The 27,145-nt window shown below is 36.8% G+C and overlaps 2 protein-coding genes across 28 annotated transcripts in view; one reads left to right on the top strand and one right to left on the bottom strand.

The window, feature by feature from the left end:
• The window catches only part of GAS2 (growth arrest specific 2), a 731,425-nt gene that overhangs the window by 525,485 nt on the left and 178,795 nt on the right, over positions 1 to 27,145 (bottom strand). For 10 of the 20 annotated variants that reach the window (XR_008538012.2, XR_008538008.2, XR_008538009.2 and 7 more), the window contains exon 8: positions 2,826 to 2,983. Coding sequence is in view for 8 of the 20 variants with exons in the window: in XM_009460085.5 (XP_009458360.1) it covers positions 24,332 to 24,550 (219 nt within the window). In the remaining 12 variants the exon portion in view is untranslated. Of the gene's footprint in view, positions 1 to 2,821; positions 2,984 to 23,334; positions 24,551 to 27,145 lie in introns of those variants that run through there. The other 10 variants (XM_009460085.5, XM_009460090.5, XM_009460088.2 and 7 more) reach the window with 3 other exon arrangements.
• Positions 8,011 to 26,263, top strand: SVIP (small VCP interacting protein). 8 transcript variants are annotated; one of them, XM_063783949.1, is made up of 8 exons: positions 8,030 to 8,203; positions 10,025 to 10,075; positions 10,579 to 10,692; positions 14,710 to 14,732; positions 17,492 to 17,636; positions 22,657 to 22,781; positions 24,246 to 24,294; positions 25,969 to 26,263. In XM_063783949.1, exons 1-4 carry the CDS (start codon positions 8,150 to 8,152, stop codon positions 14,722 to 14,724), a joined length of 234 nt encoding a protein of 77 aa, XP_063640019.1. In that variant the 5' UTR covers positions 8,030 to 8,149; the 3' UTR covers positions 14,725 to 14,732; positions 17,492 to 17,636; positions 22,657 to 22,781; positions 24,246 to 24,294; positions 25,969 to 26,263. The 8 variants fall into 8 exon arrangements, with proteins under 8 accessions (XP_063640015.1, XP_063640014.1, XP_063640017.1 ...); XM_063783948.1 differs by having other exon boundaries at positions 8,033 to 8,203; positions 14,710 to 14,813; XM_063783945.1 differs by having other exon boundaries at positions 8,011 to 8,203; positions 14,710 to 17,636.

Raw genomic sequence — 27,145 nt, 5'->3', positions numbered from 1 at the left:
CTGAATAGCTGCATAAAATGCAGCAAGAATTGATTGGCCATATAGACTCCTTTCGAGTTAGTTTTGCTGAAAGTTTACCTAAAAATAGAATATTTTAGTTTCAGTCTTGGTAAAATAACCAGTGTCTCCAATTGTTTGAAGAAAAAAAAACTATAATTGAACTTATGCAGACAACTATATTGTCATAAAATTCAATCTGAATTTTGGAGGACTCAGAAAGGTAAGTTTGTTTACAAAAATGTACTTTATCCAAATAACTTAAAAGATTTTTTTTTTGACCCTTCTTTAACCAGAGCCGCAGCTTTTAAAACAAGTGTTTGTTTACCTGGGAAATGCCATTTACAAACCAAACAGCTCATGAGAACTATTAGGCACTGTAGAATTTAGCAGCTCCTCACAATTAGTCCTAGAAAAGAGGCTCTCTGCTTATTAAGTAGCAAGATTTTGTGTAAGCCATTTTTATTTTATCATAGAACTCTTTTGGGAAACATCATTTCCATTAGCATAGGGGTAGCTTCTGTTAATATATCATAGCAAGGCAGTAAATGCCCTATCAAGTAGAAATTCTCTAGTTCGGTCATTGTCATTGAAAGGTACTCACAGTTTTTTCCATCAGCCCCGATGAAAGCTCCACATAAAGGGCTATGCAGCAAAGGAAAGCTTTACCCTATATTTTGTGGGCTTTTACTAGTTCCTATTTAGTGTGTTTAAATAACATTTTTAAATAAATAAATTTAATAAATGTTTAAATAACATTTCCTAAAGAGCCGATTTATATGTCTTCAGTTTTTATAGTACTAGAAAAGAGAAAAACAACCCCCAGTTAGATATAGTACCCATTTTCATAAGACTTTTTGGTAAAAGGGGGTTACAACTACCTTACATAAAGCTTGTTTAAACATCTTAAATTTTATAATTCTATTAAACTGTATGTTTTTATGTTCAGCTCTCAGGAACCCTTTTTTACCCCCAGACCATTTTACCTTTTCTGGTGAAAAGGATTTGGTTTCCCAGCAGGGAGTTACATCTATGAGACCTATGAGGGACCTCAGATTTGATAAGTCTTCTTAAATAGTCCTGTCATTCTGTCAAAGGAGCACCCATGTAAAGGGGGTCCCCTTCACCCCAAAATTTACCATGACCTAGGTAATAGGCATATTTGGCAGGAGGATATCCCAGTTATCATAAAGCTAGTCCAACATGGCTTGCATATGAAACATATTAACTGCTTCATCTGGTGTACTTCACTTGGTATTTTATAGGAAGAGTGGGGCAGTCCCCTTCTCAGGGCAAAGAGAACTTACGATGGCATTATCTGGCCCACTAGGCAGGAATAAACATGAAACTACTTGATCAATAAATGCAAACAAAATGCTAACATTGTTGATATTATTTTACCAATAGTTTTAAAGCCATCTTATTTATTAAAGATTTTACTTAAGTCATGTGAACTTGAAAAAATATTTGACTAGTCTTTTCTTTTTTAAGTCTCTGATTTAAGCACTTTTACCTATTTTTTAGCCAATTAATTGGAACTCTTTACATATATATATTTTAGCAGTGAAACACTGTATGCATAACATAAATACATGGACATATCTAGGCATGCCGATAGAGGTACGTTTTATAGATTCATAAAGACTTCCTTTTCCTTTTTTTTTTTTAAATTTTAGACTTTCAAATTCTCGATAACATGTTGCACCACCCTAAGCAGTTTTCAGCTAAATAGACATAAATTTGCATATTAAAGGAAACAACCCAAGTGACAATCAGATAGCAAAATTTACGTAATAAGGTACAAAAAGAAAAAGTTTGGTACGCTAAAGGAAAATTAAAATGAACTTAACTGCCAATTAAACATAAAATTATAGAATTTATAAAGGCCTTCAAATACATACACACATATATACATACATATACGTACACACACAAAGATCCTATAGATTTACTTTAGTACTTTGGCCATGAGATGAATATAAATTCGCCGGTTTGCAAAGAAACGGTTAGATCCAAACAGTGGTTTTTTATCAGTATGAAAGTAACACCAGATTTAAGGCAGGCAGAAAATAGAGAAAGAGAACGTAGGAACTCTATAGTTTGCAGGTCGACCTTAGGCACCTTTTTCCTTAAAGTAAAATGTACACAAAGACTATATTACTTCCATTTTCCATAAACTCTGGAAAGTAGAGGTGCCACAAAACCTACGGTGTGCTCAAAAGGGGGTCATTCTCCTTGTTTTTTTTTTTCCATATTCTTAGTTAATTTCTTTCCTACTTTTTTTTTTTGAGACGGAGTCTTGCTCTGTCGCCCAGGCTGGAGCAGAGTGGCGCGATCTCGGCTCACTGCAAGCTCCGCCTCCCGGGTTCACGCCATTCTCTCGCCTCAGCCTCGCAACTAGCTGGGACTACAGGCACCTGCCATGACGCCCGGCTAATTTTTTGTATTTTTAGTAGAGACGGGGTTTCACCGTGTTAGCCAGGATGGTCCTGATCTCCTGACCTCGTGATCCACAAGCCTCGGCCTCCCAAAGTGCTGGGATTACAGGCGTGAGCCACCGCGCCCGGCCCCTACTTTTTTTTTTTTTTAAAGGAGGAACTGATGAGCCGTGGATGAAAATGACAGTTCAGTTCCTCACTCAAATACGCACAAACAAGCCAAATTGAGATTAATTCTGAGAGAAAAGCAATTGAGGAGACCCTTTAGAAATGCATCTTTGAACTCGAATTGGGATCCTAAAGCAACAAATTTCTAGGAGACTAAAACAGCTCGGAATACATCAAGGACTATCAACCAAAACAGGAGGTCCGAGGCTCAGGAGGACTTACCAGTTCCATAGGAGGAGAAGCCCAAACTCGGTGAGGCTTCAGTGGGCTCCAGCTGGTACCTTAGCTCTGGTTTTGGGATACTCCTTCCGGATCCAGAGTCTTCTCTGAGGCCCCACGTGTTTGGGCGCCATATTATTGTCGACAAAAAGAGTGAAACTCTGTAAAATATTTGAAGAGATTTATTCTGAGCCAAATATGAGTGACCATGGCCCGTGACACAGACCTCAGGAAGTCCTGAGAACCCGAGGTGGTTCGGCGCAGCTTGGTTTTATGCATTTTAGAGAGCATGAGACATCAATCAAATACATTTAAGTAGTACATTGGTTTGGTCCAGAAAGGCAGAACAACTCAAAGCAGGAGCTTCCAGGCTATAGGTAAATTTAAACATTTTCTGGTTGACAATTGGTTGAGTTTGTCTGAAGACCTGGGATAGATAGAAAGGGAATGTTCAGGTTAAGATAAAGATTGTGGAGACCAAAGTTCTTTTGAAGTCTTATAGTGGCTGCCCTTAGAGGCAACAGGTGCCCAATGTTTCCTATTCAGCTCTTAGTTAATCTCTTTAGGATTGGGAGGGTCTGGAAGAAAAAAATCTAGGTATGTTAATAGAGATTCTTTACAGCTGCACATTTTCCCCCACAAAGAAACGCTTTGGAGGGTCATTTCAAAATATGGCAAAGAAACATGTTTTTGGGTAACATATTTTAATTTTCCTCTTTGTCTTGTAATGTTATGCCAGAGTTAGGTTGGAAAGTAAATCATGATATACAGGGTTAAATAAAATCCATCTGATGAGAATTTATGATTTGTAGGGCATGACTCCCCTATCCTCTTAGATAGGGATTTGGGCAAGATAAAAAAATTAAGAGTTTAGTCCTCATTTCCATACATGTAAAATATAAATAAGTTATTCCATTTTTAGGTAGTCAAGACAAAAAAAAAACTTCACACAAATAACTGCACACAAATATTCACGGAGCTTTGTTCATAATGGCCTGAAAAGGCTCAAAGGAGCCCATACATCCATGAATAGGTAAATTGACTTTTTGGGGGTTTTGGGGGGTTGTTGTTATTGTTTGTTTGTTTTGAGATGGGGTCTCACTCCATTGCCCAGGCTGGAGTGCAGTGGTGCAATCATGGTTCACTCCAGCCTCGACTTCCTTGGACTCATGTGTTTCTCCCCCCTCAGCCTCCCCAGTCACTGGGACTACAGGCACACACCACCGTGCTCAGCAATTTTTTGTATTTTTTGTAGAGATGAGGTCTCTCCATTCGACTTCCTTGGGCTCATGTGTTTCTCCCACCTCAGCCTCCCCAGTCACTGAGACTACAGGCACACACCACCGTGCTCAGCTATTTTTTGTTGTGTTTTGTAGAGATGGGGTCTCCCCATGTTGCCCAGGCTGGTCTCAACCTCCTGGGCTCGAGTGATCCTACCTCTTCAGCCTCCTGAGTAGCTGATACTACAGGCAAGAGCCACTGTGCCCCCTGGTAAATTAACTTTTTAAATGTAGCATACTTATAACAATGTAATATTAAGAAGCAGACACAATAACACTGATGAATTTCAGAAACTTTATGTAGAAGGAGCAGAGCCAGACAAAAGAAGCACTTACGATATATTTCCATTTCTATGAAATTTTAGAAAGTGTGTAGTTAATTAATAGAGACAGAAAGCAAATGAATATTTGTCGTGGGCTAGAGGTCAATGGGGGGTTGTTTGGAAAGTGGCACAAGGAAAACTTTTAGAGTAATGGAAATGTTGTATACCTTCTTATGGTGTTTACAAGAGCACATATAATTGTCAAAAACTCAACTAATATCCAAGACAATTTGCACCTGACAGAGTTAAACAGCAACAAAAGACTTTATTTAAGACCACTGTAATAAGGCACAGAAAGAGGGCTCAATGCCACTGAAAAAAAAAAGCAGGAGAGATTTTAAGCACAGAAGTCCCTAAGTGGAAAAGTACTGTATGTTGGTCAATAGGGTTAGACCGTCTGTGTTTGCTGATTGGTGCTTAGGGAAGTCAGGCTCCTACTCTCCCACAGAGATTAGGAGATAAGAAAAGGTTCTACCTTTCTTAATTATTGAATTTCAAAGAGATGACACCCAGGTTTTTGAGAAAGATGGTTCTGCATTGTAGAACTGATAAGAGGCCAGAAGATTTACATCTTAAAGGAGCAGAGAAAATGTACACTTTGCAAGTTTTTTAAAAGTGAATGGTCTAAAAATAGGGAGGTCAGAGGCCAACAATCAGGAAGAACCCTGTCTAAAGGTTAGTCAGGCAGCAGGAAACATTAGGCCATCTTGGTCAGTGACTGTATCTGCACTGTTTTTTTCTATACGTAATACCCATGATAAAGTTTAATTTATAAATTAGGTTCAGTAACAGATTAACAACAACTAATAATAAAACAATTATAACAATATGCCATTATCACTAATTTTGCACTTTGGGTCATTAATATGTAAAATAAGGGTTATTTGAACACCAGCACTGTAATACCAACAGTTAATGTGACAACTGAGATAGCTACTAAGTGACTAATGGGCGGGTGGCTTAGAAACTGTGGATACACTGTACAAAGGGATGATTCACATCATTCACCTCCTGTGTGTGATGGATTAGGACAGCCTAAGATTTGATCAGATACTTAGAAGGCAAGCAATTTATAATTTATAAATTATTTCTGGAATTTTCCATTTAATATTTTTGGACCTCAGTTGACCATGTAGTTGACAATATATGTGCAAAACATATATTGTATATTTCATTTATGTAAAACTTACAGATTATAGTGATATTAATGTTGAATAAATAAACTGAAACTTTATCAAAACCAGGAATGGAAGGCACTACTGTACACCTAAAGTAGATGTGTTAATTGTATTTTATATCTCAATAATGTTTGTTAAAAATAAAAATCAATAAACCATGGAAAGTGTTGGGGAAATAATTATGTCATGGAAAGTGTTTTGATAATAATTAAAAACAAAATCTGCCAATGCAGGAAACTTCTCCACAAACGCAGAAAAGAAACAGTTTTATCATTGAATAAGCATTAAATCGATTGTGATTTCTATCAGAAGCAATCTACTAAAGAGTTTGCAATGAAAAAATTCTTCACCATTTTTATATAGCCTGGCAGATACAATCCACTACACACGTGTTAATTGTTTTTATCTAAAGGAAATCTAAAGGAAAGAATAACACTTGTATCTCTTGACAAGCAGAAAGCTCCATCTTGAAGCCAAGTGCCTAGACAGTAAACTACCATGAAGACGGGGAGACAGGTGCCACTCTGGGATGTTTTCATTTCTAAGAGAAAGCCAATAGGCCTCCAAAGATATTCTGAGGATGCAAAACTGGCAAGAGCCTTATTTAGGTTCTTTCTTTCTGATGCAAAACTGGCAAGAGGCTTATTTAGCCTCCCTGCCCTCCCCTCCCCTCCCCTCCCCTCCTCTCTTTCTTTTCTTTCGACGGAATCTCGCTTTGTTGTGCAGGCTGGAGTGCAGTGGCGCGAGCTCGGCTCACTGCAACCTCTGCCGGGTTCAAGCGATTCTCCCTGCTCAGCCTCCGGAGTAGCTGGGATTACAGGCGCCCACCACCATGCCTGGCGAAGTTTTGTATTTTTAATAGAGAAAGGGTTTCCCCACGTTGGTCAGGCTGGTCTTGAACTCCTGACCTCAGGTGATCCACCCACCTTGGCCTCCGAAAGTACAGGAGTAAGCCACCACGCCTGGCCTTTTTTTTTTTTTTTTTTCATACATTTCAGTGAGACAGAGATAGCGCTTACAATTTCACGTTTTCTAAACACAATGCTAAAGAAGAGGTGGGTAGTTATCTTTCTCTTTTTGCAACAGAGAACCTTCACTTTTTCTTTACATATTTTTATTTACCCTTAGAAAGGGCCCATGCAATCGAATAATAGTATTAAAAAAGCATCATCCCCTATTATTTAAGGAATAAACTACTGTTTCATTCAATAAGATGCAAGAATTTAAAAAATATTATGGCTTTTGCAAAACATATTGTATATTTCATTTATGTAAAACTTAAAGACTATAGTGATATTAACATTTATGCAAAATTTAAAGACTAAAGAGATATTAAACAAATTAATAGTTTCCTGGATCTAGGTATAGGATAAAGTATTGAATGGGATTGGATACAATGGAAGGTTTTTGGGTGATGGAAAACTTACATATCTTGAATGTGGTGATCACATGTTTGTTAAAACTCAGTGAACTCTACAATCAAAATAAGTGCATAATAATATATGTAAATTAAACATCTATAAAAAATTAACCAGCAAGTATATCAAAAAGCCGACAATGGTTTCTGAGACGCTGTCACTATACATCCTACCTTTTTGTAATGTTTGAAAATTTTTAAATAAGCAGAAATAACTAATAGAATGCAAAAAAATAAAATAAAATAAAATAAAAGCATTTGTGTGGAGACGAGATCAGTAACTTTAGTATCACCTGTGGGTTTACCGGAAATGACTCTCAGGTCCCACCTTATACTTAATAAATCAGCATGTAAATTTTAACTAGTTGCCCAGCTGATTCTCATACTTATTAAAATTTGAGGAGAATGTCATTAAAATATTTCTCAGTAGATGAAACTTTATTATTTCTCTCGGAAGGATAAATGACTCCTAAATACCAGAAACTAGTGGAAATCTCAACTAATGCCACATTTATGACGCTAGATTCATCGTCATAATAATGCATTTTATATTCTGCCCTCTGTTCTGGAATAGCACTGTCACTAAGAAGGGAGAAAAGGGTGCTGATGTTGACTTGGAATTTTGGCTTTAATTTCTAGGACACCAGAGTCCCATCTCATAAAAAAAGGTAGCATGAACTACCCAGAGTTGTACCACTCACTCATTTATAAATGGTAAGGCAAGGTTAGCAGGAAGAGCTTTGGAACCGTAGCGAAGCTTTTCCATCCCTTCCCTGCATTGCTACCCACAGCAGGTGTTTCCTGGAACCTAGGCTTTGGCCACAAGCCCAGCGGTCGCGGGGCGGGGGTAGGCGGAGCTGTGGGTGAGGAAGGGGCAATGCCTTAAGGGGGCGCAGCTGACCTGTGGGACTGGTTGGTGTCGCGAGAAGAGGGGGGCGTTGCCGCAGAGAGGCGAGGCGGGGCCGAACCGAGGGGTGGGGGCGGGGCGTTGCCGCTGGGGCGGAGCCGAGCCAGTGGAAGGCGGTGGGGGCGGGGCAAGCCCGGAGGACCAGGGACCGGCTCCGGACCGCGCAGTTAGCGCCGCCTGGCCTGGGGCGGACCCGGTCAGGGTTCCCAAGCTGTCGTCCCTATGGGGCTGTGTTTTCCTTGTCCCGGGGAGTCCGCGCCTCCCACGCCGGACCTGGTGAGTAGAGCAGGTCCCTGCGTCCGCCGGGCCGCGCCTTGAGCACCTGTCCTCGGGTTGCGGGGCGGGCCGAGCCATTGTACCTGGTGGCGCAGGTCGAGAGCCCGCTGGGGGACCCTGCTAGCGAGGACGGGTGGACGCGTCAGGAGGGTCGTTGGGTCCTGTCAGAGCGACCTAGGCCGTCGCCTCCGTGTAGATCTCCACTTTTGTAACAAAAAGTTGTCGAAAGGCGGCTGTGGCGTCTTTCTACCTTCCACTGACTTTAGCTGCGCCGGATCTTCATAGGGCGCCGGCGCACGCAGAGGGCGTTGCGCGTGGGACATTCCGGGGGATGCGGTAGGTGGAATTCGGCGCGAAAAGACATTGCTTTCCCCGGGAGCTCTTTAGTCGTCTAGGAGATGTGCGTTTTCAACTGTGTCTACCATCTTTTAAAAGAAGGTGCTCGGAAAGTCGCTTATACGCCTGAGCTTTATCGGATATGTTTTTTAATGATTTCTTTTTAGTATTTATCTCATTCTTTTACGTTCTTCCTTTAAAAGAATATGTAGTACAGAGTGTCCAATTTATAATGTTGTCGTATTTAATAAAAATACTGGACACCCAGTTACATTCGAATTTCAGATATACAAGGAATACGTTTATAACATCGTTTTGTGCCATGCAATATTAGGGATCTAGTTCTACAAAAACATTACTCATTGCTTATCGGAAATTCAAATGTAGCTAGTGGGTGTGTGGTACAATACATGTACACTTTTTGTAGCTTTCTGTTAACAGTATCTTTACATTAGTACTCCTTACAGGGAGTTAACATAAACCTGTTTCTCTTCTCTAGCTAAAAATTAGTTGAAGAAAATGAAGTATTTTTGGGAAGTACATTAACTCTTCAGCTATTATAGATACTAAAAATTTAGTACTTATAAATTTGATGTGGGAAAGTTCAGCTTCTCTTTGTTGCTGCTATTGTTTTAAATTAAGTTGATTTTGTTGTTCTGGCTGTCGATAAAATATAACATGTCAGATTTGTTAAGCCCTTCCCCCATCCTCATACTATACCCTCTTCCCTTGATAACCACACGGCTCACTGCTTGGATGTCACTTTATCAGTGAAGCTTTTCCTGACCACGTTAAACAAAATATATTCCCCACAATACCACCCACCCATTCTCCCATTACTTATCTGCCATGCCATCTGACAGACGTTTACTTACTTCATTATATTTGTCTGTGCGCCCGCAATTGGAATTTGTTTCATTTGGGAGGAGACATTTATCTATGTTTTTACACTGTTGTATCCCAGCACCTAGAAAAAGGGTTTTATAATAAGTAGTACATGGTCTAGAAAAATAGCATTCACTGTTTTCTGATATGGAACAATACCTCTCATGAAATTACTCCAATCCTTCCCTCCTACACACTGAGATTAGCCCACTTCATTTATTAACCTTTCCTAAAAACACCAGGTTACTTCAGACTCCATTTTAACTGGCAGTATCAAACCATGTATTTTCCTTCTTGTATTTGTAAACATTATTTGTTTTATTATTGCCCTGACTAGCTTGTAGGCCTTTTTATTAAAAAAGAGAGTAAATAAATGATTATATAGGTAAACCTTGTATCTGTTTTAGCATGTGCTGATTTGAAGGTATATTGATTAGGAGAATGAAATTCAGAAAGTTGAGTAGTGGCATTCTTTGTGGGACATTTAGGGACAGTACCGAATATTTTTGTAAATTGTTATAGTGCGTATGAAATAAATGTGAATAATTTATTAATAATAATGTTTGTTATTTTAATACATATTTTTACACATTTATTTAGGAAGAGAAAAGAGCAAAGCTTGCAGAGGCTGCAGAGAGGAGACAAAAAGAGGTAAGATTAAAGATCAAGTTTTGCCTACTTAGATAATTGAGTTTGGACTTTATTCTTCATAGATGTCCATAGCTAGATTTTCTAACGCAAATGGCCTTTGATATCCCAAAAATTTACATTTAAAGGTAATTATTTTCAAAATGATTTCCTTATTTATATGAATTGCATTAATATATTTATATTAATATATGAAAACTATCATATCTTCTCTAAATTCAGATACTCTTTTAGTAACATCCTTCCTTTTAAAATGGCTGTGCATTGTAAAATACTTGCAGATGTGAAGCAAGTTTAGGGGAAAATTTGTATAGTTACAAAATACCCAGTGAAGAAATGATGTTTTATGTAAGGCTGTTGTAGAAACACTCCTTCTATGTTACCAAAAATAAACCAACTCCCTACCCCCAAAGAAAAACCTAGAAAGCAAAGATAGACAAAAAAACGTTTTGCACACTGGACAGATTTTTGTTGTCTTTCTGTTTTTCTTATCAAATTTCTTCAAGGCTGCATCTCGGGGAATTTTAGATGTTCAATCTGTGCAAGAAAAGAGAAAGAAAAAGGAAAAAATAGAAAAACAAATTGCTACATCTGGGCCCCCACCAGAAGGTGGACTTAGGGTAAGTATTAAAATTTTCTTAGTGATTAACTTAACTGGCATTTTAAAAAAACTTAAGTAGCAATCCATTCATAATTTTCTCCTGAAATGTATTATCAGAAAATTTTGAAATAGTTTAAAAGCATGAGTAGTAAATATTGGAAGTAATACCAATTTATTTTAACATTTATTGGAATCAATTAGCTTTTTTCCCCAAAATGAAATAATAGATTTATTATTTTAACACTATATATATTTTAATACTCTTATGCTTACTACTAATCTTAAATAATTCAAAAATTCAAGCAATATGGAAAAGTATAAAGAAGTGTAAAAGTCATCCAAACTAAGTATCATTTTGACAGACATAATTTCTAACCTTCATTTACATATCTTATTAAATTGGATTACGCTATAAGTTCTGTTTTATGGCCTGAGCTCTTTTACTCATTGATTTGGAATCTTTGATCTTTCCATTGCCCCTCTTTATTATAGTTATGTAAATGTTAATTTGGATTACAGAATGTATACAGGTGTGGGTATCATACACATACCTCCCTAGGTATGGATCCCAGAGCTAGACACTGGGAATATAATGGTGGACAAGTTAAGCAGAGTCTCTGAATGCTGGAGTCTTTACAGTCTAGCAGGACTTTAAAGGATTTATTTTTAAAATCCCTTAAAGCTCAGGAAAATAATGGCTCAGATATGAAGAATTTATTCTTGGTCCATTTTTAAAGTAAATAGAAGTTAGTATATTTGCAAAAAGGACAATGTCTTTAATTTCAGTCATTTATATTTAACTTGTCAATGATTTATGAGTACTTTTCAACAGATTTATTGTTTTTCTCTCAAAACTACACACACACACACACACGCACATACATATACATGTACATATACACATACACTTGCCTACATGTAGATACTCTCCTAACTTGTGGGGCAGGCAGCTTATGAACACCCTGAGCAGTTGATTCTGGCTCAGGAATATCACAGAAATAAGAATGTGTGTCTGTGTATTTTACTATTGTACGTTACTTCATCTAATATCATTTAATGAATGAAAATTTATAAAGTTTTTTTATGGTGAACTTTTAGCAATATATAATTAGTTTCAATATAAGGTAAATAAGTCTGACCATTTTGCTTATGTTTTTTATAATTCCGTAATAGAACAGAATAGGTCTAGTGTAAAGTAAAACAGTTGGGTGATAACAAGGTCAATTCTTTATCATATCTCAATATTCTGTTGAGATAAAGTGCTGTTTCACTAGGTTTACTTAATATAGGGTTGTCAAAAACAAACACAAAATTACAAAAATTAAATTGTAGGACTGGAAATAATGAGATCCACTATTTCACAGTAGAAGTGGTGAAGGTATTAAGTTAAAGCCATACATAATGTTATAGGAAAAGGATAATTTAATCAACACTTAATCATAATTAAGAAGACACTTCACAAGTTCTAACCTAATGAAATTAACATCAGCTTTTAAAGTATAATAAAGGAAGAGGCTTTCTTAAACTTGAAGCTTCCACACTCTGAAGTCTATAGATTAAAAAAAAAAATTAGGCCTTATATTACTTACAATCCCTTCAAAAGTGCTCAAAATGTAAAACATACCCAGTGTTAAATTTAGTTTCTGTTTTTCTTTGTGTACTGTTCTTGTAAGAAATCTCTCAAACTCACTTAGTAAAAATGACCTTCAGGACCTTGAAACTATATAGTGGCAGGAGGATTTTCTCCAGTGGCTCACTGTCATTAGCCACTGCTGTTGTCCACTGTGAGTAATTTTTCCTTGGAATATTCCTCATCACCTACCACTAACACACTAGCTTCAAGTGGCATGCTCCATTCTGCTTGACACATGCACAACATGTCAAGAGCATGAAGTGAAAAAATTCTGGAAGGCTCAGGGATAACAGAAGGGAAAAATACAAGGCAGAAATACTTAACCCTCAAAACGCTTGGCCTATGGTCCTTTAATGGCTGCTGTCTGGCTTGTTTCATGGGCTGGCCTGAAGTATCGGTAGAGTCTTCCTAAGGTAGGAAGGTTAGGAAGACTCTTCCCTAGGTAGAGTCTTTCTGACCTGACTCTACCTAGAGTATGAGTCTAGTTTGCATTCCCTGTCTTCATGCCTTTCACCTATTCATCTCCTGACCAGTGCTGCATCTTTCCAGGGTAATTAGCATGGGCAATGCTCACTGTCTTCTGACTTCTTACCTGAAGAAGTCAATGTGATGATGGCATCAGGATGCAAAGTACTATCAGTACAGGATATAGCAGCACGGGAGTAAGGGTAGACCTCTAGTACAATGGCTTTCCACCTTAGCTGCATGTTGGAGTTTCATAGGCAGCTTTCAAAAAGGATTGTTCATTGGGCTCCACCTCACACCAGTCAGAGTCTCTGAGAGTAGGGTTTAGCCATCAGGGCTGTTTTAAGCTTCCCAAGGTAACCTAATGTGAACCCAGATTGAGAATCACTATCCTAGCGTTTATAACACTTGTCCTAAGAGAGATGTTTTGGAAGATAGAGTCCCATGGGAATAAATGTTTAAAAATGCTAAATTGTATATTGTAGACTATATCCCCTTCTTAGAGACTAAAAAAGGCACAGAATTATGACCTCTAAGAAATTGTACAATGAAGAAAAGCAAGTTTACTTGGATTAATCTTTAATTTTGAAAATTTATTTAAACATAGATTTTATATATATATATATATATAAATATATATATATATATAAAACACCCAATAATATTCCTTGGATGTACTTGGAAAACACTATCAAGAGATTGCTAAATATCTCTGGTTCTATCCTAATGGCTCTTCAGGACCTATCACAGATTTAATAGACTTCATTAAACAAAGGGGCAAATGGAATATTTTCTCAACTCAAGAAGGAAAAGGCCTTGCCAAACCATTTTTTAATGGTTTCTGCCATTTCTTGACTCCCTGGCTCAAACAAGAATTTTTAAATTTTTGTTTTGCTGTGTTTTATTTTGTGTTCCTTTACTGATTATTGTATATTTAGGCTCTTGCTACTGAATAGCAGGTTCACTGTGCAGTGGTTACCAACTTCAGAGTCCAGTGGACAGAATACTCATGCATGTAACATTTGCATGAAGAGGCTGAGCACAGTCACTCACACGTGTAATCTCAGCTGTGAGAGGAAGGCTTTGGGAGGCTGAGAAGATGGGATGATCACTTGAGGTCAGGAGTTAAGAGACCAGCCTGGGCAACATAGTGAGACCCTGTCTCTACAAACATAAAAAATAAATTAGGTGTGGTGGCATGTGCCTGTGGTCCTAGCTTTTTGGGAGGCTGAGGTGGGAGAATGACTTGAGCCTGCGAGGTTGAGGCTGCAGTGAGCCATTCCCACCTCACCCCAGCCTGGGCGATAGAGTGAGACCCTGTCTCAAGAAAACCCCAAAACAAAACCAAAAACATTTAACGTGGAGTGAGTTTCTTACTTACAGATTGGCAACAAGGGACAACAGAAGCCTAGGATTCATTATAAGCTTGTCTCCCGAGGAAAACTGCCTGGGGTTGATGACATCTGTGTGTGCCCCACTTGAACCTCAGATGAGTGCCCTGGGTTTTATGACCTGGGGGTTAGAAGGGGAGGTACTACATGACTCCTTGGGCTAAAGCATTGAAGGACATCCTGTCTTTAGGGAGGGACTGGAACAGAACTTGAGCTGTCCTTGGCCATTCATTTGCTATCCCAGGATGTTACATTCCCAGCACATTCTACAGTTACTCTTGAAAACTACAGGCAAGACAGTGAGACAGAGCTATCCTGCAACTACCCACCAATCTGACCAGATATTTTGTCTTCTTTATGCTTTTAAACTATCATCTTATTTCAGGCTTTGGGCTATAATGTAAAATTTTATGAATAGCTGCTATTCAGAAAAATCATTTTGTATTTCTGTGTCCCATATTCCTCTTTTTACCTGTTTGTTCACTAAAATACTGTTATATAACTTCAAGTAAAATTTACTTTTCTGTCTCTTTTTTATCTTTTCTAGTGGACAGTTTCATAAAGCATAACGTGAGTAGAAGAATCTACTGCCAATAACTGTTTATTATCTGCAATCAAGTGGACTTCATCAATTTAATTTCTTCTCTTTAAGTAAATGAAGATTCAGACTTTGTAATATTATTGCCCTTAAGTGCAATGCTAAAAAAAGTTGATTTTCAAGCTTAGAGAATGGCTAGACTTTTCATTAAATACTGATTTTCCTACATTTGCTCTTCTGCAGTTAGTGGGTGATTTGCTATTTTTCTTAGTAGTTAAAAAATGGAACTAAATAGTGAATATACATACACTGCATGTAAACATTCTGCATATACCTCTAAGATTAAAATTCGCAGTTGTCTTTTCATCCTTTATAAAATGATCTAACTACTTATATTTGTGCTGCATCACGTTACATCTGTTTTTATTTCACTGTGTATGAAGATGTTTGATTAAACTTATGGACTTAGTGCCTTTAAACTGATCATCAGGGAGAATCTTGAAAAAATCATTTGAAGGGCTGATGTGAAGGAGCACTGTAAATTTTTATAACTTAGTAATGAATATTCTTAGGCAGATGTAAAATTTTTTCCAATTTTATTTATGTAGCTTATAAAATTAACATACCCTGTTTTACTTTATGATAAAGGATTTTTTGTTTGCTGAATTTAAAATTATATATTAGTGGTACCATCAGAGGGCAGTGATGTTCTATTGTATATTAAATTCAGCTCTGTAAGGATCTTTGTAGTAATTGAATGAGTTAAACTAATAATCTGGATGGGTTATAATGAGTGGTAATATATTTGTCCATATTTCATAAGTAGTGTTAATCTTGTGTACTTATTAGAGAATGATCATAAGATTTATACAGATGTGAAACTGCGAAGGCAAGTATGAATGTATGAAAAAAACATGTAGGTACTGTACTTACAAAAGGTCTACTTCAGATGTAAAAATATTAGGTAATTCTATACAATGCATAGTCATAAACCTTAACATTTTTGTTCATTAGAAACATGAATTTTATAGCATTTTTTGTTTCTCCTATATAATACACTGAAATAAAAGAATTTGTGTTAGCTATTAAGGCTGATAGCTCTTTTAAATGGCAAGGCCACATGTTGAGCCCTGAATTAAAATTTGCAGATATTAAGTGCTAATAGAAATTTTAAGTTAAATCGACCAAGTTCACTTGCTTTACACAAAGGAAACTGTGCCACTATCTTCATCTACCCTCCCACAAAAATTATGTTATACTGCAGTGTATTGTACATGTTAATTTTAAAAAGTTTGAACTATTATATAATACAGGTCTCTTGACTTCTCATGGAAAAATTATTTTTTCTATTATGGTGTGAAATATTGTGTGAATATCTAGGCAAAACATAACAATTTGGCTCAATTTTCTTTAGAGGATTCGTGCTGTTTTTGTTCATAAAGGGTAGTGAAATCATTGAACTATATTTTAGAATGAAAATTTTTGATTTCATTAAAATGATTTTTTCAAGGCAGAAAAGGAATGATTGATAGCGGAGTGCATGTGGAGCTAGAGCATATCATCCTTGAACTCTGCAAATCCTTTCTTCCATTTTAATATAGCAAGAACAATTTTGTCTTTACTACATCTTAAAGAATTAGAACTTGGGTTGGTGTAAGTGACTTACTTCCAGGGAATCATGCCCTATTTCTACCAGCAGGTCATACCCAAATGTCACGCTATCTATTGTTAACCATGAATGATATTCAGATCTATTACTTTTCGGGAAAAGTGGAACATGTTACTTCCAACCATGGCCTGTCACCATGAGTGTGATCAGCTTTCTCCAAAACCACATGGGTCGCAGGAGCTAAGGGGTGGTACCCAAATGTTAGGAACAGTGTTAGGAAAGGGCAAGGGAAAAGAAGTGACTGGATGTCTTATGAGAAACCGGTAAATGACTAAAAAAAAAAGCAAATGACTAAAAACATGACTAAAAAATTATATATATATAATATACATATTATATATGTGTATGTATATATATACACATAATATCTGCAAATTCTAATTTATATATGTGTGTGTATATACACACACACGCACATACACACATACGTCCAGACATCTCCCTCATAAAATAACCATCAGTTCCTATGAAAACCTTAAGTGGAAGCCAATTTCCCATAGTAAATAATTTAGGAGAAAATTATAATGCTTAAAATGTTGCTCAAACCCCTGACCTATTACTAAACTATAATTGGAACAGTAAAATGCATATATGTAACTATCATATCATGATTTAAAATTGCTTAAACCATTGCTGCGTAATACTAATCAAACTTAACGGCTGCTAACAAAAGTTGTGAATTATTACACGGCCTCTTTGTAACGTGCTGCATGTTTTTTAAAACATCTCTGTGTTTCTGTTTGTTCCACTGCTGGTATTTGGAATGTAATTTAACTGTTCCCACACATGGTCTGGTTATAAATTCTGTATTGCCTTTTAGGGATATAAATATACATTTTTTTCTATGTAAAAATTAGCTTTAGCTGTCTCTTTAACAAAATTTTATCTTTACTACATCCTAAATACTTAGAACCTGAGTTGGTGGTTAGGGAAACCTCAGGAACATTTTAATCACATTGGGATTCAGAAGAGCAACAGAACCAAAGGTTGTTTGGTGTGTTCATACAATCCCTGGATTTATAGTTGGATTTTCTATAAAGGAAAAATGATGTAATTAGTATCCTGTTTTTTCCTAAAGAAATAATACTATCATAAAAATTCTGTCTATCCTTTGTACCCCAGGAAAATGGACATGAACTTTGAATTTTCCCTTTCTCCAAATGTTTGGCTTTTTATTTTCACTGATAAGCATTATGCTATGTTCTTAGAAGACAAAAGCAACTCTTGCCAGTTTTGAATAATTTCTGCATGAATAGACCAGTAAGAGGTAAGTAGCCATGACTGACTATATGTGTTGAGACATAAGGTATATTTCTTTAACATCTCCAAGCAAGCATTTCAAATTCTCTTAACTACTAAACATGCTCTAAGCTAATTCAAATATAGTATTGTGGCTTTTTTCTTCAATTTTCTCAAAAGCTACAGACACAAGGCATTTGTATGTATAGCAGACTTTGATGAAGTTTTGGTTCCAGTAACTCAAAACACTGAGTTTCCCATTTGATAGGCTTTTTATTGTCCTAGTCTCCCTCTTCTAGTTATGCTTCATCTTGCAAATATTGACTTTGAATGTGATAACTATTGCCTACAAATTAAGTATTCATACATTACTCCTGTGGATATCATACTTTTTTGTCATTATATCCTGAATTGCATTGGCTTTTGTTTTGTTTTGTTTTGTTTTTTGAGATGGAGTTTCACTCTTGTTGCCCAGGCTGGAGTGCAATGGCGCGATCTCAGCTCACGGCAACCTCTGCCTCCCAGGTTCAAGTGATTCTCCTGCCTCAGCCTCCCTAGTAGCTGGGATTGCAGGCATGTGCCACCATGCCTGGCTAATTTTGTGTTTTTAGTAAAGACGGGGTTTCTCCATGTTGGTCAGGCTGGTCTCGAACTCCTGACCTCAGGTGATCCCCCCCGCCTTGGCCTCCCAAAGTGCTGGGATTACAGGCATGAGCCACCGCGCCCGGCCTGCATTGGCTATTTTTATAGTACCAAATTTGTGTTGGCTTTTGAGTTAATGTCTTCTAGTTATCAAAACAGGTTTGATCCATTCTTTGCAAGCACCTCTAACTTATCTCAAGTGGAACTAATTAGTTTTGCACACAGATTGGTGCTCTCTAGGCTATTTCCCTGAAATTTATCTTTTTACTTAAGTCAGATGTCAAGGAGTTATGCTAAACTCCTTTTCCTATCTAACTCCTAAAATGCCCTTTTCTCTGTCTATATTTCTTAGATATAGTTACATTATAAATATAACACATATATTTAAAGTAGGTTAATACCAAGTGTCTCAGGTAGAAAATTCTCATAGGTTCCACAAAAACTTCTGGAACTAATAAATGACTTTAGTAATCTTGCAGAATGAAAAGTATATGAAAGTCAATTCTATGTTTATATGCAAGCAATGAAAAATCTATAATTGAAAGTGGGAAAATTTAAATTACAATATCAACAAATAAAATATTTAGGAAAAATAAAACTGTAGACATTAAAAATGACAAAACATTGCCAATAAATTAAGATCTAAATGAAGAAACATTGTATGTTTTTGGATTGGAAGATGGTAATTCTCAAATGGGCCAGTAAATTCAGTGCAAAATCCCAGCAAACTTTTCTAGAGAACTTAATAAGATGATCCTTGAATTTATATGGAAATGCAAGACTTAGAAAAGCCAAAACAGTTTTGAAAAAACAAAGTAGGGAAGTACTAGCCAGAGCAATCAGGCAAGAGAAAAAAATACAAAGCATCCATATAGAAAAAAGTTGTCAAACTCTCTCTCTTCGCTGACAACATGATACTATACCTAGACAACCCTAATGACTCTGCCAAAAGGCTTTAAAATGGATAAACAACTTCAGTAAAGTTTCAGGATACAAAGTAAATGTGCAAAAATCAGTAGCGTTTCTATACATCAATAATATTCAAGTTGAGAGCCAAATCAAGAATGCAATCCAATTTACAATAGCCACACACACAGTAACTACCTAGGAATGCATGTAACCAAAGAGGTGAAATATCTCTAAAAGGTGAATTACAATACACACTGAAAGAAACCAATGGAAAAATGTTCCATGCCTATGGATTGGAAGAATCAGTATCATTAAAATGGACATACTGCCCAAAGCAATCTATAAATTCAGTGCTGTTCCTATCAAGCTACCAATGTCATTTTTTCACAGAATGGAACAGAATAGAGAATTCAGAAATAAAGCACAACTAGAGCCATCGGGTCTTTGACAAAGTTGATGAAAATTGGCAATGGAGAAAGCACTCACTAGTCAATAAGTGGTACTGGAATAGCTGGCTAGCCATAAGCAGAAGAATGAAACTCAAGATGGATTAAGGAAAGATTTAATTGTAAGATCTCAGACTATAAGGATCCTAGAAGAAAACCTAGAATACACTATTCTGGATATCAGCCTTGGGAAAACATTTATGCCTAAGTCCTGAAAAGCAATTGCAACAAAAACAAAAATTGACAAGTGAGACAAACAGTTTCTGCAAGCAAAACAAACTATCAACAGAGTAAACAGACAATCCACAGAATAGGAGAAAATAATCACAAACTATGCACCTGACAAAGGTCTAATATGCAGAATCTATAAGGAACTTAGTTCAACAAGTAAAAAATAACCCCATTGAAAAATGGGTAAAATACATGAACAGACGTCTCAAAAGAAGACATACAAGTGGCCAAAAAATGTGAAAACATGCTCATCACTAATCAGATAAGCAAATCAAAACCACAGTCAGATATATTTCACGCAAGTCAGAATGGCTAGTATTAAAAACTTAAGCAAACAACAGATGCTTCTGAGGCTGTGGTGAAAAGGGAATGCTAATACACTATTGGTGGGAATGTAAGTCATTCAGTTCAGCCACTGTGGAAAGCAGTTTGGAGACTTCTCAAAGAACTTAGAACTGGTATTGGACCTGGCAATCCCATTACAGGGTATATATCCAAAAGAAAATAAATCATTCTACCAAAAAAGCCATGCATTCATGTATGTTCATTGCAGCACTATTCACAATAGCAAAGACATGGAATCAACCTAGGTGTCCATCAATGGTAAACTGGATAAAGAAAATATGATACATATATGCCATGGAATATTACACAGCCGTAACAACAACATAATTATGTCCTTTGCAGCAATATGGATGCAGCTGAAGGCCATTATTCTAAATGAATTTATGCAGAAACCAAACCAAATACCACATGTTCTCACTTATAAGTGAGAACTAAGCATTAGATGCTCATGGATGTAAAGATGGCAACAATAGATACTGGGCACTACTCTAGAGTGGGGAGAGAGGGAGGAGGGCAATGTTTGAAAAACTAACTATTGGTTACTATAGTCACCTGGGTGATGAGATCAATTTCACCCCAAAGCTCAGCATTATGCAATGTATCCATGTAACCTTCATGCATACCCACTGAATGTAAAATAAAAGTTGAAATTGTCTTTTAAAATTGCAATTTCTGAGAAAAGTAGGAAAATTTATACTGCCTGATATCAAAATGTACTATAAAGCCACAATAGTCAAGATAGTGTGGTATTGGCCTAAGGATAGCTGCTAGATCAGTGAAACAGAATAGAAGGTTTAGAAATAAACTTACATTTTTTACAGGGCACTTCAATGGAGAAACGGGGAAATAACATTTTCAACAAATGGTGCTGGGAAAACTGAATCCATATGCCAATAAAATTAACTCAAGCCTTTACTTCACACCATACACAAAAATTAAAATGTATCATAGAGCTGAATGCAGTAACTAAAACCATGGAACTTCGAGATGAAAACATGCGAAAAAATCCTTATGACCTTGAGTTAGGCAAAGATTTCTTGGATATGACACCAAAAGCATTATTAATTTAAAAAATAAATTGAACTTCATAAAATTTTAATTTCAAAAGCACTATTAAATTTCAAAGGCAGCTGGGCGCAGTGGCTCACGCCTGCAATCTCAGCACTTTGGAAGGCCAAGGCGGGTGGATCACTGGAATTCATGAGTTTGAGACCAGCCTGGCCAACATTGTGAAACCCTGTCTCTACTAAAAATACAAAAATTAGCCAGGCATGGTGGTGCGTGCCTGTAGTCCCAGCTACTCAGCAGGCTGAGGCACGAGAATTGTTTGAACCTAGGAGGTGGAGGTTGCAGTGAGCCGAGATTCGTGGTACTGCACTCCAGCCTGGATGATATTCCGTCTCAAAAGAAGAGAGGGGAGAGAGAGGAGAGAAAAGTGGGGGTGGGGAGATGGAGGAGGGGGAGGTGGGCGGGGAGGAGGAGGGGAGAGAGAGAGACAGGAGAAGTACAGAAGAAAAGAAAAAGGGCAAACTGTAGACTGTAAATAAGTAGCTTATATCCAGAATTCATAGAACTCTTACATCTCAATAAAATAATCCAATTAAAAACGTGCAAAAGATTTGAATAGCATTTCACCAAAGAAACTGTAAAACAAGCATTACCACGTAGATGTTCAGCTTCATTAGTCATTAGGAAAAAGGAAATTAAAGTAAAAAACATGCCCTCCCTTTTTTCCTCCAATGGCTATGATTCGTAAAAGTGGAAATACCAATTGTTGGCAAGGATATGGAAAAACAAACTATCGTACGTTGCTGGTGTAAAGAGGAATTGGTACACCCATTTTGGAAAACAGTTGTATATTTCTCAAAATGATAAAAATAAATTTCCCACAGGGCCCCCAAAATAATATGAATTACTTTTATAGGAGATAAACACATGATATAGCAATGTGAACAGCAGTTATCAGTTAGGCCATTAGTCTTCAATACTTCAAGACTCCTTCCAACTCAGCTACTAAGATCCTTTTATGCACAAAGATTTTGACACTAGAGATCATAGAAATAACATTTAATTGTGCATCTAAAGGCATGAGTTTCAGACGCATGTTTAACTTTGGGGAAATTTAGCCAGAAAATTTCCTCAACTTTTTTTTTTTTTTTTTTTATACTTTAAGTTTTAGGGTACATGTGCACATTGTGCAGGTTAGTTACATATGTATACATGTGCCATGCTGGTGTGCTGCACCCACCAACTCGTCATCTAGCATTAGGTATATCTCCCAATGCTATCCCTCCCCCCTCCCCACTCCCCACCACAGTCCCCAGAGTGTGATATTCCCCTTCCTGTGTCCATGTGATCTCATTGTTCAGTTCCCACCTATGAGTGAGAATATGCGGTGTTTGGTTTTTTGTTCTTGCGATAGTTTACTGAGAATGATGGTTTCCAGTTGACTATTATTTTTAACTTCTGTTCTAGAGACAGGCAGTGGAATTATATTATTAAGGATATAAATACGCTTATGGAACAAATTTAGGCACAGGAGAAAATGTTGATGGAAATATCGTCATTAACTACACAAAGAAATTCAGTGTCAGTATTAGGTAATTTAAAGATCTTTTTATCACTCAACATTATATTTTAAAATATATTAGAATTATTCACTGCACCAAGGTGACTATCTCCTACAACACCTCAGGGTTTTTTTTTTAATCGATTTTTTTTTTTAGGTTTCACTGACTTTCTCTCCCCCAAAATGATTATCATCACTTCCCGCACTACAAAATTATGCCATGCATGTTATTTAAGAACTTCTCAATTAACACATTATGTATATTTTGACTAAATTTGTCATGTGACAAACATTCTTCCTTCCTGACTTTTTGGAGCAAGAAAGGTAGATTCTTTTGTTGATGTTGAAAAATGAATACATGAAAAATTAATTTTCTATCCTTTTTATACTGAGAGCAGCACTTACATTACTACCAATAACAAAACCTGAACTCTCTGCTAAGGAAAACTAACACCACCATCACTCATCTCCCAAAGTGAAGAAGTGCCAGGGAGCCCTAATTTGATTCTTCTTATAACTGTTGGAGAAAGTTGCCATTTGAAAATTAACTTGATTTCAGAATGAGGCATTGATTTAGAGACAGATAACATTTTTAAAATTTATCCTTTTAATTCTTGAATGAGTAAGGACAATATTTTGCTGTTTATTGGTATAAAACAGCCCTGTCCCAGGTATACAAGGGTATACGTAAGTCTGTAACATCATTAGCTACAGTGAATTTACTTTACTAGAAAGCATAGCAAAATAGGATTAACTGAAGATATATTTTTAATAAGAAAATGCTTTGAAATAACATGAAATCAATGAACATTTGACTGTACAATTTACTCGTCAAAATATCAACGTATGTCAGCTCATGTATGAATTACACTAGATCATTCTAAACACAGCCATGTGCTCAGGAATGTGTGAAATAACTCATAAGCTATTCTCTAAGGGGGTGTACTGAAAACTTCTAAAAGTACCCCAGATATTTGGTCATAGATAAGAGATATACTTTAAGGCAGCCTTCCAAGTGAATGTAAACTTTTCGGAAGTGGCCTTTCCAGTAACATATTACTATTGTGAATACTCTGTACTTATTTGTAGTGCTGTTGGATATTTTTTGCAGCACATTATCGCACTAATCATCATTTTGTAAAAAAAAAAAAAAAAGCATAAAAATCTTGCAATTATAAAAATGTCTGGAGTGCTTTTACTCATGAGTGTAAAGCAGGCACTTTCTGTTGACTTATCTGCAAATCCTAAATGTTTTCTCCTTATTTATCTTTAGTTAGAATTGTGTTTCTAATATTGTGTTCTAAATATTGTGTTCTAAATACTGTGTTCGCATATTGAGAAATAATAATTTGCCTAAAATTTGGCTAATTTAAATTTGAGTTTAGATTTTCTTTTAATAGGTCATATTCTACAGAAGCATTAAAAATAAATAGTGCTACTCTTTGAACATTTTTCAATATGATGACATTTTTCTGTCTATCTTTCTCCAAAACAGTTTTCAGAACATATGAACTAAACTGACTATACTGGAGAAGTGGATACAGGCCAGTATGAGGGTCCCCTTGTCGTGACCAATTTGTTTCACTTAATTTCCTTCTTAGCCTTATAACTGGCAGAGACCACCAAGTAGTTATCTGGATTCATGTCCTTTAGAGTTGGAGATTTGCTTTGGATAGGGGATGTTTTGCCATCCACACGGGAGATCTGCAGCATTCGGCAGGGATCGTGTTTCAACAAATACCCTGCAAAAGTTTCCCAGCCTCCTCCCACACGGACCATGACATGTTTGTTGTGCAGCATCTGAAATGAAAAAATATCAAAAGTGTTAAATTCCGAGAATTCTTACAGTACCTTGAATCAACCCCTGGTTCTAGTGAAATTAGTGTTTTGGTTTGTATTTCATGACCCATTGTTTTTCTACTTGGTGCAAAATGTCTGAGTTAGCATATAGTCTATGAAAGAAGTCCTGTTTTTTTCTGTGGAAGTGATAAGAATAAACATCTCCAGAACCCAGCTTTGCTGTGCTATGGGAACCAGCACCTACATATAATTCTTTGGTTTAATGTGTCTGGAGGCTTCTCTCTGACATCTGATCTTCTATTACAGTTCTTATTCCTGCCTCTGGTTCCTGCCTATTGACTCAGCTTAGTGCTCCATTTTTCCCAGTGGGTTATTCCCCTCTGAATCAGGATTTTAAGGACCATGGAAATGTCTGCTATTGAATTACAATGCTAAGAGTCAGACAAATACTCAATATAAAATAACATTGAAAGTGCACTAAAAAAATTATTGGAGTTTTCCCCAGTCATTGTCTGAGCCCTTAAAGGCAAGGTGTTTTTGAATAGGCAAACATTTATGTTTTTCTTTATTCTTTTTCTTCCTAATTATCGTAGAATATGTCTTTTAAAACAAACAACTTACCCCTAGGCCCAGGAGCCATCTAGAGCTCCAACTTAACAAGGTTATTGATTTAAATGTGAAGAATGCATGATTCTTTGTATCTAGTAAAAATATATCATGGAGGTTTGACATGGAAAACGAAATAATTTGTCATCGGCTTCTTGCAAATATCAGAAAATTTAATATTAAGAGGTAATGTTGCATGATCATCAAAGACACTGCTGACTCCCTCTCCTGCCCAAAATGTTATGGATACATATGGGCACTGTAATGTTGGGAAGAGGATGTGATTGTGAGAGAAAGTCTGGGAAGTCACATCATAGAGCCTATAAAATCTGTTTCAATTCTTCTTACTTGGCGTCAGCTTGAGATATAGACTTTTTTTCTGACTCCCAGCCAGTGGGAGATGACTTGTATTCTTACCACTTGTTCTTACCACTTTCATGTAGGTTTTGATAAAGGTTTTGGACCTGCTTTCTATATGCCTGTATCTAAGATTTCTGCATGTGTATTTGGGGGTTTCACAGAACTTCATTTATGTGGTTGACATGAAGCAGTTTTCAAAATCAAATATTGTACCAACTAATAAAAATTTAATGAAAAATAGTAATTAAAGCTATTTGATTTATAAGAATTAAATGTATTTCTACTGGTTATTCTCATTTAGAGTATTAGAAATTTAGATTAGAAAGTGAAACCAGCACTACTGTCCCATAGAAATGATGTTTGTGGTTTCTTTTGAATAAATATAGAAATTGACCCTCCCAGTCTTAAAATTTGAGAAAATTACAATTGTCTTATTTGAATTCCCTTCTCAGGAAACCAACCAGCAGGCCTCCCAGATAGTATCAAGGAGCTGAAACTTACCAGAACACCGCATCTGGACAATGAGACATCAGACCCCTCATCTGTTGTGATTGCCTAATAGACCATGTGCTTCCTGTTGACCAATTCCTCTTCCTTACCTTTCCCTAATTCCTGTTTTCATGGCTACATTTCTTCCCTGCTATATAAACCCTTAATTTTAGTCTATTAGGTAGATGGATTTGAGACTGATCACCTAGCTCCTTGGCTGCAGCACCCGAATAAAGCTTTTTCCCCTGGAAATACTCATTGTTTCAGTGACTGGCATTCTATGCAGTGAGCAGCAGGACCTAGACAGAACCTCTGACATTTCAGTAACAAAAGGACCTTAGAACACATCTTCTAGCTGGAAGTCTTCAAACTTATTTTAGCATCAGAACATACTCATTAAACAAAATCTCAATGAGAACCCCTGAAATATAAATCAGATAAAAAGAGGGTTTAGCTTGTAACTACTTTGCCTTTCCTGGCCCTCCCAGTGGTACTGAAATTGGCTCAAGTGTTGCATAGAACTAATATTTACTTTTAAAAATAAATATGGTCGGGCGTGGTGGCTCATGCCTGTAATCTCAACACTTTGGGAGGCCGAGGCGGGTGGATCACCTGAGGTCAGGAGTTTGAGACCATCCTGACCAATATGGTGAAACCCCATCTCTACTGAAAAAAAAAAAAAAAAAAAAAATTAGCTGGGCGTGGTGGCAGGCGCCTGTAGTCTCAGCTACTCAGGAGGCTGAGACAGGAGAATTGCTTGAACCTGGGAGGCAGAGGTTGCAGTGAGCTGAGATCGCGCCACTGCACTCCAGCCTGGGTGACAGAGTGAGACTCCATCTCAAATAATAATAATAATAATAATAATAATAAATAAATATAGAAATTGACCCTCCCTTGTCTTAAACTTGAAACTTAAATTGGTCTTATCTGAGTTTCTTCCTCAGCAAACTGACCTTTAGGCAAAGAACAGATGACACCAGACAATTAAATGCCAGACTCCTTGCCCCTCCCTAAAATTCCTGTTTTCCTACATGTAGCTACATTCCTTCCCCATTATAGAAACCCTGAATTTTAATTGATTGGTGAAATGAATTCAAGACCGATTTGTTCTTCTTGGTTGCAGCACCCAAATAAAGCCTC

This window comes from Pan troglodytes, chromosome 9 (genome assembly GCF_028858775.2).
Source record: "Pan troglodytes isolate AG18354 chromosome 9, NHGRI_mPanTro3-v2.0_pri, whole genome shotgun sequence".
Classification (NCBI taxonomy): Eukaryota; Metazoa; Chordata; class Mammalia; order Primates; family Hominidae; genus Pan; species Pan troglodytes.
The sequence above is the reverse complement of the archived record's forward strand: the minus strand, read 5'-3'. Positions and strand labels throughout refer to the sequence as shown.